The sequence below is a fragment of the Gadus macrocephalus genome, chromosome 3 (genome assembly GCF_031168955.1).
Source record: "Gadus macrocephalus chromosome 3, ASM3116895v1".
Classification (NCBI taxonomy): Eukaryota; Metazoa; Chordata; class Actinopteri; order Gadiformes; family Gadidae; genus Gadus; species Gadus macrocephalus.
Window position 1 is genome coordinate 3,151,245 of NC_082384.1, and position 15,576 is coordinate 3,166,820.

Genomic DNA, 15,576 nt, shown 5'->3' on the forward strand with positions numbered 1-15,576 from the left:
TAACCTGTGACGGACTTGGGCACGGTACAGATGGCCTAGTGTTAGTGCGCCCTGAGAGGCTGATCTGAAGCCAGTGAGGTGATCACAGACTGAACATTGTCTACCTGTGATGTGCGAGAGGCTGATGTAAAGCCTGTGAGTCGATCATGCACTGAACAATGTTTACCTGTGATGTGTGAGAGGCTGATCTGTAGGTAGTCCAGAGCCAGCGAGTCGATCACAGACTGAACATTGTGGATGTCATCCTCTGGAGTTTTTGGGTCAGCAATAACGCCTTAACAAAAATGCATACACATATTACAAGTTGTCATCTGAAACCACTTTTGCACCATGGATAAAGCACACAGATTACAGGGATGTAAACAGGCAGGATGACTGGTCTTTGGCCACATTGTTCATAACATGCAAGACATCGACAACATGTGCATCTTTTCTTTCTAAGATGTGCTTCTTCCGGTGGATATGTTGAGGCTCTTATAAGAGGTGAAACAACTTAAACCTACCTGGAACTTTCACCCCCAAGATGTTCTCATAGAAGGCAAGGAATACATTGCCAACACAGTCTGCTAACTTTGTCAGCCTGAAGTTTACACCACACTTCCTGAGCAGATCGTTGGCCACATCTACCCAATCTAAAAAAGAAAGAGACGTGCATCTTGTCCTTATCCAGTTGATCTCAAATATGCCATAGATGTTTACTATATTTAATGTGCAATAGTATTTGGTACACAAAGATGGAAGATGGAAAAGGGCTGCTGAATCAGAGGGGGGGGACGGGACATTTATTTGAATATTTAAGATATCATGTATAACATCGAGCATTAGCGTGTAAAATAGATATTGCCGTCCAACTTCAAAGTTGTGTCCGCCCGCCCCTCCTCCCAAGACTCGAAAGCCCTTGCGGGTTGGCAGGTTAGTTTTTTTGTTTTGTCAAAAAAAACGAAAACTTCCAGTTTGTTTGTTCGTTTTTTGGTTCTTACTTAACCTGTTAAGCCCTAGGCCTATTTCACAGGCCTCCTGACCGAAATGACATGCCCATAATGAATAGAGAATGCCTCCACAACTACAAGGGCTATATGAATAAAGTTGGTTTCAAAAAGAAGGTAACACCTGTGAGGTGGCTGCAGAAGTGTCAGAATCAATATCGATGTTACTGTGTCAGAGTAAATTCAGCGAGAACATAGTAAGAAATGTCAATTTTCAATTTTCGCCTAGAGAAAACACATTATTTAGTGAATACCACCTTGAAACTATGGGAAAGTAGCCCAGAACCTTTAGGGAAACATAACAACATCTGATGAGTACCCTGTTCCAGGATAAATGCTAATAAAGTGAATAAAGTGATTTTAGAGAGGTTTTAGTACAGGTAGGTCCAGACGGACTAAATGGTGCCACTTTTGGGCACCATCAGTGCCATTTGACCTTTCTAAGGTACCAGACTGTAAAACTAATTTTATTTCACTGACATATCACTATAGGTATTCATTCCATCCAAATTCAACAGTTTTGACTTGTTTTGAAATTTCACCCAGACCTCTCTACATTTTCCCAGTCAAAGAAAACCATACAATCGAAATGAAGTTTGACTCCAACTGGAGCAGATATATTTGAGAACAACATATAATAAAAATGAGGAAAAGCATGGCTGAGGAAGGGGAGCAGAAGCGCGTCTAGTGGATTTTGCTTTCTTTGGCTCAGAGGTGGGGGTAGTTGTTGATGGCCGTGGGGGAGGGGGGGCTGACGCTGGAGCAGGAGCAGTCGATGAAGGTGGCTCATAATCAGCATCATCACTGTGGAAGCCAAGAAGAAGAAAGAAAATAATGTAACTTCAAACAGACAAGTAACAATATGTTGGGGTAAACAAGACCTGTACTGGGGAAGTCAACCAACAATCCAGTTTGCACCAGTTTGAGTGTGTGCATTTACTAAATTCATTGCAGGATAATAAATCAAATCCAAGTTTATTTATCACTTGGACAGCAATGCTTGGTTTGCTAGGACCTCTCAACAATGCAAAAAGGAATAAAGAGAAGAAAGGATAGAGATAGTATCAAATAAACTATATATCACAAATATTGATAATCATAATTGATGCAAATAATATTATAAATATAAATATAAGGCAAAGAGTACCTGTTTTGTTACGAGTAGAAGTTCAATGTTACAGGTAAAATATACATGCATTTCCCATGCGTTTCTGTTCAGGGTGCGTTCCCTTTAAGACGCGCGGTTCCAATCGGCCAATCACGTGACTCCAGGAAGTAAACTCGCAGTTGCGTCTAGCTGGTTCAGTGTTCCGTTCAAATCTCTAAAATTCAGAACAATTGAATCACATCTGCCAAATCTTGTGCTTTACATAGCATCGTTGGTATATATTTTTAATTAATTTTAAAGGTACTAATCACTATTGTGACAAGTTTGCATAGTTTTCATTGCAAGTTCAAATGTGCTACGGCTATACGAATACCATGTTAGTTCACACGTGGGTCATTTGACGACGTTCATAGTGTTCAAATGACCATACAGAATGTTTTTCACAAGTAAATATTCTTGTTTATTAGTTTGAGATGAGATTTCTGATTTCTCTGCCTTTTTATTTGTGTGTTGCAGTTTCACCTTTTCCCATGTGCGTCCATTAAACCTGTGGAAGTCAGAAATACGTCTGCAGAGTCTTGGTGTTTTGGGAAAGAGTTTAACTGGCCGTCAGGGTATTAGCAGACATACCGAGGACGGCACAGTACCGGTAGTGAGTGTTTGGAATGAGTAGAGTGAGTAGGGTGATCGATAGATAGATAATATCTAATAAGGTAGATAGATCGTCAATTTGACACCAAATCAATAAGTTATCGATAACAGAGATTACATACCTTTCCGGTGATGGAATTCGATATTCTGAATCACTGTTGTCCGTGTCCAGTTCTGGCAACAGCAAGTCACTGTCGTCAGACGATGACTCGAGAGGGACTACAGTAGCCCCACTGTCGCTAGTAATGATAGCGAATGCCTCCGTAAAAGTATCGATCTTTCTCCAGCCTGCCATTATTTATTTTAAAATAATAACAAATAGAAGAAAAAGGCAAGAAAATACAAAATAACTAGCTAACTAGAAATGCAAACGTTGTAATAAGCGTGTAGTAGGAGCGGATGTCTCTATCTAGCCGGAGTGTCTGAAGCGTGTTCAGAAAGTACTCGGCGCTTCTGGCGCGAATTATGCTGTCCTTCCAGTCAAACCCGGGAAGATATCTTGGGTATCCATTGGTCAATTTGGATGATTGACCCCTCTATCGAACCGTTAGAGCCATTAGAGTCGAGGGACAGTCAAATCGAGGGCCCCAAATCCATGTAAAAAAACACAATTTGCCAATCAAAAGTATCACATTGTATAACGTTTTTTATTTGTTTATATATTTTGCTCTTCTTTGGCTGCTAGTTCAGTGAGTTTTCGTCGTAGAATGATGACAGAGATATCATTGAAATCTGTGAAGCATCAGCTTTCGAAACCGGCGGCGGCCAGTATGAGCGCATGCACGTTTTCCGTGTTTTACTATGGGCTCATATAGTTGCTTGGTGTTAGAATTGTGTTTTGTTTAGGTAAAAATGGTTATCATGGGCTTTTAGCCGAGCTTCTTCCCGTTACGTGGGTATGCACCATGGACATGTTGGAGCATGGTGGTGCTGTTTACAACTGTTTACAGCACACGTTGGAGCAGCTGCCCCCGCCCCCGGGGGCGCTCGGGTTTAAGAGGTTAAAGGGGACCTATTATGCTTTTTCGACTTTTATGACCTATAAACGTTGTTATAATAATTGATAGTCATGTTTAACCATACTTAAGTGTCAAATAATGACGCACATGCATTTCGACGTATTCCCTGCTGACAGTCTGGGGTGGCTGTGCAGAGCGCTAAACACTCGGAACAACGTTTGCGATTCACTTGTTCACATTTCCGGGAAATCATCTACGTAGAGGCACTCCTGCCATGCCCCCATATGCCTGGTCAAATCTGCCCACGCGGTGGAGCTCAACTGCCCTTCGCAGGACTTCCGGAAGGTAACCTAGGGCAATATGCTGTCAGGGGGAGTGCCTCTGATTTTAGGCCAATTAACCTTATATCCAGATATTCCTGAAAAACTGTAAACTATTCTGAGTAAGGAGGGCAAAGAATGTTCTGGCTCGGACATTAACAGGAGAATGTCATCTGCATATAAAATTTGCTTTTGGGCGGTTTGGCCTATCTCGGTTCCTTTGAAGTCTGGGTCCTTTCGGATGGCCTCAGCTTATGGCTCGAGAGCCAGCGCAAAAAGAAGCGGAGACAGCGGGCAGCCCTGTCTTGTGCCCCTTCCAAGGTCGAATGAGGGAGAAAAAAAGCCATTTGTGGAAACTGAAGCTTTGTGTTGGGCATAGAAGTTTGATCCAGTTAATAAACATATTATCAAATGCAAAGGTCTCTAGGGTAGAGAAGAGATAACGCCACTCCACCCTGTCAAAAACCTTCGCAGCATCAAACGAGACAGCGGCGGTTGGGGAGTTAGCATTCTTTTTAGGTCACATAATGTCAATAAGGCACCCAACGTTATCAGAAGAAGAGCGTGAGCGTATAAACCGGACTTGGTCGGCTTGAATCAAAGACGTTATGACCCGATCCAGTCCGTTAGCGAGGATTTTGGATAATATTTTGCTATCGCATGAAACCAGGGTAATAGGCCTATAGTCTTTACAGTCTAGTGTATCTTTGCCGCTTTTCAGGATGAGAGAAATAAGCGCCTCTGATAATGACGGGGCCAACCTACCCTTAGCCAAGCCTTCATTATACATAACCAAAAGAAACTGGGCTAGTTCTTCGGGATAGGCCTTATAGAACTCGGCTGTAAACCCATCTAAGCCAGGGAGCTTGCCTGACCCATAGTATTTCCTCTTTAGTAATTAAAAGATCGAGATCTTCCATTTGGTTCTCAGATAGCGAGGGAAGTTTGAGGGGAGCAAGAAATGACGTATTTTCTGTATCATCTTGATTCAGAAGTGTAGAGTTCAACGTAAAAGGTTTAAAGGCTTAATTTATCTCCCTAGTGTTTGAAAGTAAGTTGCCATTCTCATCTCTGATGGCTGGTATAGTACACATTATTTCACTCTGTTTGATGTACCTTGCGAGAAGTTTGCCAGCCCTATCGCCTTCCTCAAAATATTTTTGTCTTGCCCTAAAAAGCGAAAATTCAGCTTTCTGAGAAAGTATAGCATTGAGCTTGTACTTCAACCTAGTCAGCTTTGTCAAGTTACATGTTTTGTTTGAATTGAGTTTCGGCTATCCTGATTTGTTTTTCTAGGTCCAACTGTTTGGCCATGCATTACTTTTTCTTAAAGGAGGCGAGTTGGATTACATGTCCTTTGATAAAAGCATCCCAAGTAACTCCTAGTGATGGTGCAGAATGCAAATTTAACTCTTTAAAAAGTTTAATTTGAGTTCTCAAAGATTCCCTGAAGTTAGGATACATCAAGAGGGTAGAATCTGGGTGAACTTTTTTCTTTTAGACGCAAAATCTGATAGAGAAATTGCCCCTACAGTTGGGGGTGTTGTGTATTTTAAGCACATAAGCTGCCCCCACATAGCCACTTGGAAGCAGGATCGAACACATAAGCTGCAATAACTACTCCAGCCACAGATAGCAGCACCTTTAGACAGGTGAGGATGGGGGAGCCATTACGTCACACCGACCACGCCCACTTCACATAGGCCACGCCCACTTGATAGATTCCAGCGTGGAGTTCAGATTTAGGGGAGGGACCATAGGTAGACCCGCGGAAAGACACGGGCCTAAGCCCGTGGCTCGAAGTAGCTCACGGGATTTCTCTCACACGCGTTAGATACAATTCCCTCCCTCTTACTTCATAGTTACCACACCGAAATAAGCCTACTTTAACAAATAAAGTGAGTTCAAAGCGACGAAGGATTGGACTACTTTCTTCAAGAAAAAACGCAACAGGGGCTCGTCCGGGATAACTAACCTGAAGATACTACGAAACATCGCCAGGTGTCAGCCAAGACAGGTCCGAGGTTTCAGTCTCAGTCCCAAAGCTCTACCTCGCCTCAGGGGGGCTGTAACTAGACTAATGGGGTCGAGGAAAGGGTGCCAGTTGGGGATATGAGTAGTGCAGTGGACCGGTTTGCGACACCACAACCGGTTTACGTCAAATTAAGTGTTTCTAACCGAATCACGACAGAAGAATGTAAACAGAGAAGCGTGGGACAGAAGCGCAATTGAACGACTAGGCAACATGATGGTTCAGTGTGCTTTTAGAAATTGTAGAAATAAACGGTACAGATGGGCACCACAAAGTTTCCACCAATTTCCAGTGAGAGATCCAGAAAGGACTCAACTGTGGCTTGTTGCTGCTGGCTTGGACATCAAAACACCGGCTCGTACATGTACGGTTCGTTGGATACAACAAATTCCTCATAATCGTCTTCAAAAGCAGATGCATCGCCAACTCCTCCAAACGTGGGCATATCTTGTTAATTGAATACGCTTATAGAATTCCTTCGTTCACTGTACTCTGTGTTTGTAGCAATGACAGCGGCAGGTAACCTAGGTATCAGTCCGCCGCTGCCGTAGCCTACGTACAGGAATATAAACACTGCTGCTGAGACCCCGCAATTCCCTCAAAATGCAATGCAATGCATTTTGAGGGAATTTCGGATCTCGGATCTGACGCCCACACTTCAATCGTTTTATTATTTCGCTCGGTCGTTGGAGGAAAACATGGACGCCACCCGGAAAGCTGTTGTCGCGGTAACATTGGCAGAGGACCAGGCGCTCCAAAGTAAGTAGGCTATAGGCCATAGGCAGAGATACGGACGCAGTAAGGTATTGCTGCAATACGAGTGATTGCAATTGCCATTTAAACCACCAAAGTGGTCCAAGCACAATGAAAACAGTTCATACTTCAAGTCACAATGGGCGCAGCCATCTTGAATTCTGTCTCGGAATTTTGCTCGGTCACCACTGAGTTCAACCGAGATGGCGAGTTCGCCGTCCGAGGAAAAGGGGCGTGTTTGTGCGTGTCGCTAGGCAACGTCCTCGGACCTCCAAGACGGATGGATATTAAAACGCAGCATAAGGCCCGGTGGCTCTCCGCTGGTCTACCTCGGTTAATGGAATGCAAACGCTAGATGAAAGTAGCGAGGCTAAGCGAAATAAGCCCGGCTTTGCCTTTAGCTTGGTTGATGGATACCCCTCTGAGCAAGGCGAGGCTGAACTGGGTTGATGGAATGGCTTTAGCCTCATGTGGAAGACGTCTTATTAGTGCTACTCAGCAGAACAGATATACATTGGTCTGGGGTGTATTGGTCCCATATCTCAGAAGCTATTGAGCAAAAAGCCATTTTCCACAGGAAATTAATGGGATGTTTAAAAATAACAAATAAAATAGGAGGTGCAAAATATGAATTTTTAATGAGGTGTGTCTTGTTAGTACAACGAAGCCGGACAGGTGTGCATTGGTCTAGGGCAGGGGTGCCCAATACGTCGATCGCGAAGGTAGCGTGGGTAGATCGCATGGCATTGAAGAAAAAAAAACATTAAAAAAAAAATAGACGTCAGCCTATCATCCATCCCCCCTATGAGATTTGCGCATGCGCAAACCACGGCGCTAAGTGCGGGAAAGTAAAAAATAAGCTTGCGAGTTGCCGAGTTACCTTCCAATTTTTAGCCCTCGGTTTTTTCTCTTAATATTAACTAGGGGTGTGATGAGATCTCGTGCCACGAGATCTCGCGAGATTAAACTCGACGATATTACCCGTCGCGTTAAAAATCGGTCTCGCAAGATTTGTGATTTATCCAAACTTCTATTTGTCGCCTGTGGGGGCAGTAATGCACCTTTGCTACATCTTAGCTGCCAGAACCTAAAGAAGGAGAAGGAAAAGAAGAGGAGGAGAAGCAGGGGAAGCATCGAAAGCAGCCATAAGCTGTGTTCAAAATCGTTCCCTATCACGGATATAGTGTACTATATAGGGTGCTCGCCATTTTGTAGTGGTGTTCGAATTCTCAGTGGTTAATTTCATGCACTATAAAATGCACTTAAAATACCCAAAATTTGAGTGTACATACGATGTAGCCTACATGTTACTCCTGTATACCACAATGCAATGCGGTCGTGTTTTTCCGGAGGAGAAGAAGAGGCTGAATAACCGCGAAAACGAATACATTTAATCAAAGTACATTTTGGGTACTTTGATTTGGTTTTGCACGTAATATTGTTTGCACTTGAAAAAGAGAGAATTATTTAATTTTATTTAATTTATTTTAATTTAACTTTTATAAATTGTAGTTTTAGTTTCAATTTCATGCATGTAAAGTTATAATAAAACATTTCAAAATGCATGCGCGACTTGGTTAAATAAAAGTCTGTTGGTCCAGTCATATATTTTGTCATTGTAGTTTTCTTAAAATCTCGTCTCGTTCTCGTGAACCCAATATCGTGTCTCGTCTCGTCTCGTGAGCTGAGTGTATCGTCACACCCCTAATATTAACCCATACGTGCCGGATGCTGCGCTGCGCAGCGTTGCATCTCCCGCCGGTTGCTGCGTAGCGCAGCTTTGAGTCTCCTGCAGGCTGCTGCGTCGAGCAGCATTGTTGATTTGTCGTCATTTTCTTGACGTATGCAGCATAGAATACACTGTCATTGGTTCAAATACACATGAGGTGGGTCTTGTGGGTCTTTAAAATCCACGTGACCATCCAAATGTCGTTGTTGGCCGACAATCACGTCAATCAAATAAAATCGCAAACCTATAAAAAAAATAATAAAAAAATGGCAAAAATGGCTAACAACGAGTACTTTGACATCGACGGCAGCGATGTGGAGTTGGGAGAGACTGGGGAGTTTGAGAGGGAGGTGGAGGTAGTGGGTTTTGTACCTCAGGCCTCGACATTAACAGTTGCCCGCTTGCCCGGGGCAACCAAAAGTCATATTTGGGCAAGTTGAGATGGATTTCTGGTTGCCCGAACGGGCAAGTGGATTTTGGGTGGATGTTAATATAAAGGCTATTTATTCAAATGTTTTTAGAAACTGCAGAACAACCTTTTTTGCCGCAAAATAACACAAAATATAAGTATTTGCAATTGATCAGCGCGCAGTCTTCTCTTCTCTCGGAAAGCGAGTTAACAGACACGCATCGCTTCAGTGTGAATATAGCCCCGCCTTCTGTCACTCGCTGTGCGTTCTCTGGCCGCGATTCGAAGGTGTTAGCTAAAGGTTAGCCAACAAAGCTAGCATCGCAAGTGCAGTGCCTCCGCCAACGGTTTAGGTCGAAGGAAAATGGAGTAGTGATGGAGGAGTGCAGCTTGGAAGTACTTTGGATTGAGGCAAATTACCAAAGAAAGTCATATGCAAGAACACGGTTTTGGGTTTCATAACTGTGCACATGCACAGCAATAGCGATCTTTTTCACGAAATTGGACCCTCACAAACTATATATAACATGAAAGCTGAGCCTCCACTTAATCCAAACCATATCATTCTGTGACTAAAACTCGCAAATAACAACTTATGAAGAAACGTCCCCTTTTCTTTTAACAACCAAAAATGAAGTATTACCTTTGTGATTTTTGTCCACAAAGTTGATTCTGGTCGAATAAAACCACCATAAACAGATAACCCAGTGTAAATTGCCTTCAATCAGAAAACATATTCTTCAGCGCAATCTAGTGGCCATATGTTTATTTGTGAGTGTTTGGCTTGGTGCATTCAAATATATTTGCCCTGAACTTTAAATAGAGGTGTCAGTGTCAAAATTGTAAGATACCTACCTTTATTTGTGTCTCATAGTAAGACATCGCTCCCAACTGATAACGACCAACTGATAATTATTTCAGGTGGAAATGTTATCTTCCACTTATGCCATGGCTTTATTCACTTTAACCAAGTATCATCCCCATTGAATATTTCACTTTCACAACAATCTTTCTTTTGGCACAAAGATGACATTATCGCCCTTGCAGTTGTGGAGATACTCTATTTACTTTGGGTATGTTCTTTCCTGAAAAAAACTTTTCCCCGGATATCAAAAATGGTATAGAATATCGATATTTTTCCAGGTATAGTGTCAAAGTTAGAAAATTCAGTATCGTGACTGACAACACTACTAGAAACGCGATTGTGATTATTCAGTTAGAGCTACAAGAAATGTAAAAGTTACAAAAGACATATCTTTGCTACTACCACTGACATTTACTAAAGTACATTTGCATGAAATCATGCAGGTCTACATATAACTTGGCGATAGCTTTAATATGTTGCGGTGGACTGAAATCACTTCATGGCACGATGTGACCGCTCGATAAATAAGTAAACAAAGAGAAGTTTGTTATTTTTTAAACACAACATGTGTGGAAGCTAACATTCAGCTTCAGTCTGAGCTAGGGTGATTTTTCTGAGCCCCCCCAAAACCAGGCCGCGTGCCTGGCAAAAAGAGGCCTGTTCACGATTCTGATTATAATTTGGGCAAGTGAACATCACATTCGGGCAAGTTGAACCTGACCTGTACTTGCCCGATGGGCAAGTGCTTTTGAAACCTTAGTGTCAACCCTTGTACCTGATGATCCTTTGGATCATGCCCAGGAGTGGGAATTTTGGGTCGAAGGAGAGGAGGAGGACGACGAAGACTTTGCGGGATTTCAGGTGGACTGGAAGACGGATGGATACATGCCCGGAAATCCCAAGCAGTTCACTCGAAAACCGGGACCAAAGCAGCCGATTGCTGCGGATGAAACCCCCCTTGGGGTGTTTTCACGAATAGTTGATGAACTTTGGGACATGTTGGTGACCCAAACTAATTTATATGCAGATCAGGGGCCGTATTCACAAAGCATTTTATCTTACCGCTAGGAGTGCTCCTAACTCGCGCTAAAACATTTTACGCAGGAGTTTTTTCTTAAAAGTTATTCACAAAGCCGCTGAGACCTACTCTTACTAAGGATAAATCACAAAGAGTGAACTAAGAGTGACGCGCCGTTGCTATGGATTACGTCAACTCTCGTGCACGAGTTTAGAAGCAGTCAGTTCGGTGATTGGTTGTTCAGACGAGCCCACTGAATCACCGAAAAACAAGGAAATAGCCTAGGCTAGAAATGAATTCCTATTAAGTAGTTATAGTGCAGTTAGCAGAATACACGCATGATGACAATTTTGTGCAGACCACGATAATGACGTTGTAGCCTGCACGTTCAAGAGAGAGAAAGCAAACAATAAAAACACGTAAAATTTAAAAGAAAATAAATGTTATGAACTACACAAGTGTTGACTGATTTGTGCCAAGGTGTATACCTAAAATGTGTTTTCAAAGTGATCCCTAAATGCCGGTCCACTCGGTTCCACACGGCCAAATTCATTGTCATGTTGATCGCCATCATCATCATCATCATCATCATCATCGTCTGGCTGTGGAATGTTCCTCCGCTTGCAGAGGTTGTGTAGAATGGCACATACAGTAATGACTGTGCTTGCCCTCTCTGGGGTGAGGCGTATTTCGCCGGGGAGGACATGAACCGACGTTTCATCTGCCCAATTCCTCTCTCCATAACATTTCGTGTATGTTTGTGTGCTCTAGCATATATGGAAGAAATCAGTAAACAATAATAAATATGGATTCAACAAATAAAAGGCGTCAAAGAGCCAATACGATGTGTTTTACACGCTGTGTAATTGTTGAATGTCCAAAGGAAAGTTTATGGCACGGCTGACTGATGGTTGCGATATTTTTAAATCGTCGGCATTGCAAAGTTACATTTCCCCTGTTGCTAAATAACGTAGTGTGGCCAAACATTTTATTTCGGGACTAATCGGATTATTCCTGTTAGTCGGGGATGTTATTGCATTGCGATTAACTCCACAACAAGTTTAATACCCTAACATTTCGTCTCGCAGGCATTTACGATTCTTTGTGAATAGGTCTTACTGAGTTAGGAGTCCTCTTGAGGACTTTTAAGCTCTCCTAGACTTAGGTGCTACTTTTAGGCCTAAAATACTTTGTGAATTGCTCCTAGTGAACAAAGTTAGGAGTCCTAAATTTAAGAGTGACACGCCCATTATTTTTAGGAGTTACTCCTTAATTCGCCAGTTAGGACCTACTTTTAGCCCTAAAATCCTTTGTGAATACGGCCCCAGACGCGCGGCCAAACCCCATCAAATTCGAAGTGGAACCCGATCTCCAAAACCGAGATGAAAACGTTGTCGGGCTCTGCTTCACTTTTGGGGTCCTGAAACTGACAGCACGCCGGGATTATTGGAGGCAGACCAAGTGGCTGTACTAAACACACTTCCCCAAGGCAATGGCACGGGATCGTTTTGACATGATCTGGAGGTAATGATTTGTGTTCTTGCGCTCTCTTCCGAGTTCCTATGTCATACGGTAGCGTTAGCGCACTGACGTCTCCGTCATGGCCAGTAATGATAGTGGTGCTACAGCCTTCTGCTACTATTAATATAATAATGCCATAATAATTCAATAGCATAATAAATAGCAGTGTTGGGCAGTAGCTTCACTACTTGTAGAGAAGATAGTAAGGCTTTGATTACGAACTTCGTTTTTTGAATATAATACGAATATCAAAAAATAAATCAAAACAAACTAATATTAAGCAGCCCTAAATATTCAAACCCTAGCAACGCCGGTAAACAAACCCGCGAAGCCCAATCCAGCTCTTACTGAAGGTATTTAATGGTCAAAATATTATTCATAAATATTTGAATATTAATATTAATAAACAAACAAACTTTGAATATGATTTTTGGGCATAAGTCAAAGCCCTAGAAGATGGTAACTTACTACAATCCTCAGTAGCTTGGTGGTAGCTTCACTTTATCATGAATCAAGTAACCTGTAATGTAAATTTATTTTTAACATTTATTATTATTAAATTATATTTGTAATGGCAAAACTAGCTTGGCCACACAAGATACGATTTCCTGGGGTATTTCTCTGGGTAAACACAGCACAACCGTATTGCCAATATCCCTGCAACATACAACATGCAACAAATATGATGGCAATGTTAGGCATAAACTCATTAATCTTATGTGCATTTTTAGATATCTCCATCTCCAAGATAACATGGACCCTGCTGTGGACAAGTCTGACAAGCTCTGGAAACTCCGGGGATTCATGGACCTCCTCCTTGTCAAATTCCAGGATCTCTATGAGGTCAATGGCTTTGTGACCGTGGATGAGTCCATGGTGAAGTTCAAGGGACGCCTGGCATTCCGGCAGTACCTCCCCATGAAGCCAGTGAAGTGGGGAGTAAAGGTGTGGGTGATGGCGGAAAGCAAGACAGGCTATGTCAACAATTTCCAGGTTTACACGGGGGCCATTCAGGGTAAGGCAGAGAAAGACCTGGCTCACAGAATTGTGATGGACCTGGCCAAACCTTATTTTGGATCCAACCTAACCATATATATGGATAACTTTTACACCGGTGTACCATTGATGGTGGACCTCAAGAACAGGGGGGGTACAAGCTTGTGGGACGGTGCGTGCCAATAGAAAGGGCCTCCCCAAGAGCAAGGACCTCACGAAGCAGGCCGACATGAACAGGCACCAATACAAGGTGGCGCAGCAGACCTGACCTTCTGCATATGGCAGGACACCAAGGCAGTGATGGTCCTGTCAAATTTCCATGACCCGACAGCTTTTGGGTCAGTGAGGAGGAAGGCGAAGGTCAACGCCAAGTGGAGGTTTGTGTGCCAGCCTGCCTTGCTGACTATCAGCAGCACATGAAGGGGTAGACCTGCTGGACCAGATGGTGGGATACTACCAGATCCAGCCTAGATCTACAAAGTGGTGGAGGAGGCTGTTTTTTTATTTCCTCACGGTGGCATGCTACAATGCCTTTGTGGCTGCCAGGTATGCAGGAGGAGCCGACTGGAAATATAGGAGGGGGGGCTACAAAGACTGGCTAGAGGATCCGGTCATGGAGCTGATCATCCCCGTCACCAAAATAATTGCTCCCCATGTGCTCCCCACCAGCCCAACTGGAGCTTCTGCTGAGCATGACCTGGTCCAGCTAAACACCAAGAGGAAGACCTGCAGGGAGTGTTCTCTGAAGTGCAGCGGCACTGTCGTGCGTCCTGGGTCCACGCTGATGGGGTGCAGGCGATGTGACCTTCCTCTGCACCGCGAGTGCTTCATGCATCACGTCCTTCGCCTTCGTCCTTTACCATCCTCTAACATCTGCCATTGAAAGCTGTGGCTATAAATGTGTCCTCATTGTTCTTGTCTTTGGCAGTCTAGGCCATGTGCATAGGCTGGTGGTCAGTGGACTTAACATCAGTGGACTAAGTAAAAGAAGGGCCAGACAGCTAGCTAAGTACTGCTCAATATCAACTGTTATAGGGAGCATGTTCATCTGGAAAAGGAGATGTTTCCTGTACCCTTAATGATGCATTCCCATAACAAGATGTTTGTTGGTCAAATAGTTGTTGGATAATTCATCACATTTGGTTCCTAAAATGATATTAACTTGTAATGTGGAATCAAATAAAGTACATAAAATGTGTGTGTATGTGTTCAAAAAGGAGAGATGTGAGCCATGGAGCTCAGAGACTGAGAATGTTCCCGGTCTCAAGACTTTGCCCACTTCTTTCCCACCTCTATCATACCAAGGTGCCTTGTTCTGTGTGTTGGCATGTTTTAAAATGTTATTTGTGATGTTATTTGATCATATAAAATATTTTTCCTTACCAATCTGATTTTGAGATTCTTTATAAAAATGTGTTGGTATGTTAGTGCTAAAGGAGCATGTTTTAATACAACCTGTGAGTCTTACCTTTTAAATGCAATTTATTTCATGTTTCTATGTGCTACAGAGGCTTAGATATTAACGTTTTCATAGACGTTGACAATTCTAAGTATTTTTCAGAAAACCCTCAGGAGATAAGGACACTTATATCTATTATAAATAGGTTTTTATAGGCGTCTTTGGCAGGCGTTTTCAGAGTAAATGGGTTAAAAAAAGGGTATAAAAATTAGTGGGGGAGCTGGACCGAGTAAGAAGCCAAAAACGTTGGCTTCTTACTCTGAGTTTTTTTTCACTGTCATTTTCGAAGTTCGTTTGCCTCATCTACCAGTCTACCATCGCAATATCGAAGAAAGGAAATGTGGAGCAGCATTTTTGGACTGTTCATAAAAACTACGACACCAACTTCCCGCCGAAAAGTGAGCTGAGAAAGAGAAAGGTGAAGGAACTAAAATGCCAGTTGTCCGGACAGCAGTCATTATTCTCACAGCATACTTCAAAAGCCAAAGCCTACACCGAAGCATCGTTCCGGGTGAGCCACTTAGGCCGAATCCCATTACTTGGCTCACTGTCTCAACCCTAACCCTTACCCTCATAGCACATGCTCATTGCTACCCCTAACCGATCCCCTACCAAATGGGAAAACTCTACCCCGTCATCATTTCTTCACAATGTGTGCCTTGAAAATGGCGACATGCTAGAGCCTGATGCGGATGCTGAACTAGAAATGCTTGACCCCCAACCTCCCCGTGGCCCCCTAGCAGATAACCAGACCCCGGGTAATGTTACAA

General features: G+C 43.0%; 1 protein-coding gene and 1 long non-coding RNA gene across 5 annotated transcripts in view; one reads left to right on the forward strand and one right to left on the reverse strand.

Annotated features, from left to right (window-relative positions):
• The window catches only part of LOC132453287 (centrosomal protein of 95 kDa-like), a 58,726-nt gene that overhangs the window by 36,657 nt on the left and 6,493 nt on the right, over positions 1-15,576 (reverse strand). For 3 of the 4 annotated variants that reach the window (XM_060046111.1, XM_060046112.1, XM_060046113.1), the window contains exons 2-3: positions 504-632; positions 167-274 (exon numbers count right to left, since the gene is read on the reverse strand). In XM_060046111.1, coding sequence (XP_059902094.1) covers positions 167-274; positions 504-632 — 237 coding nt within the window. The remainder of the gene's footprint in view (positions 1-166; positions 275-503; positions 633-15,576) is intronic. The other variant, XM_060046114.1, reaches the window with a different exon arrangement.
• Positions 8,911-10,426, forward strand: LOC132453397 (uncharacterized). Its single transcript, XR_009524697.1, has 2 exons — positions 8,911-9,722; positions 9,773-10,426. It is a non-coding gene; the product is annotated as an uncharacterized LOC132453397 (long non-coding RNA).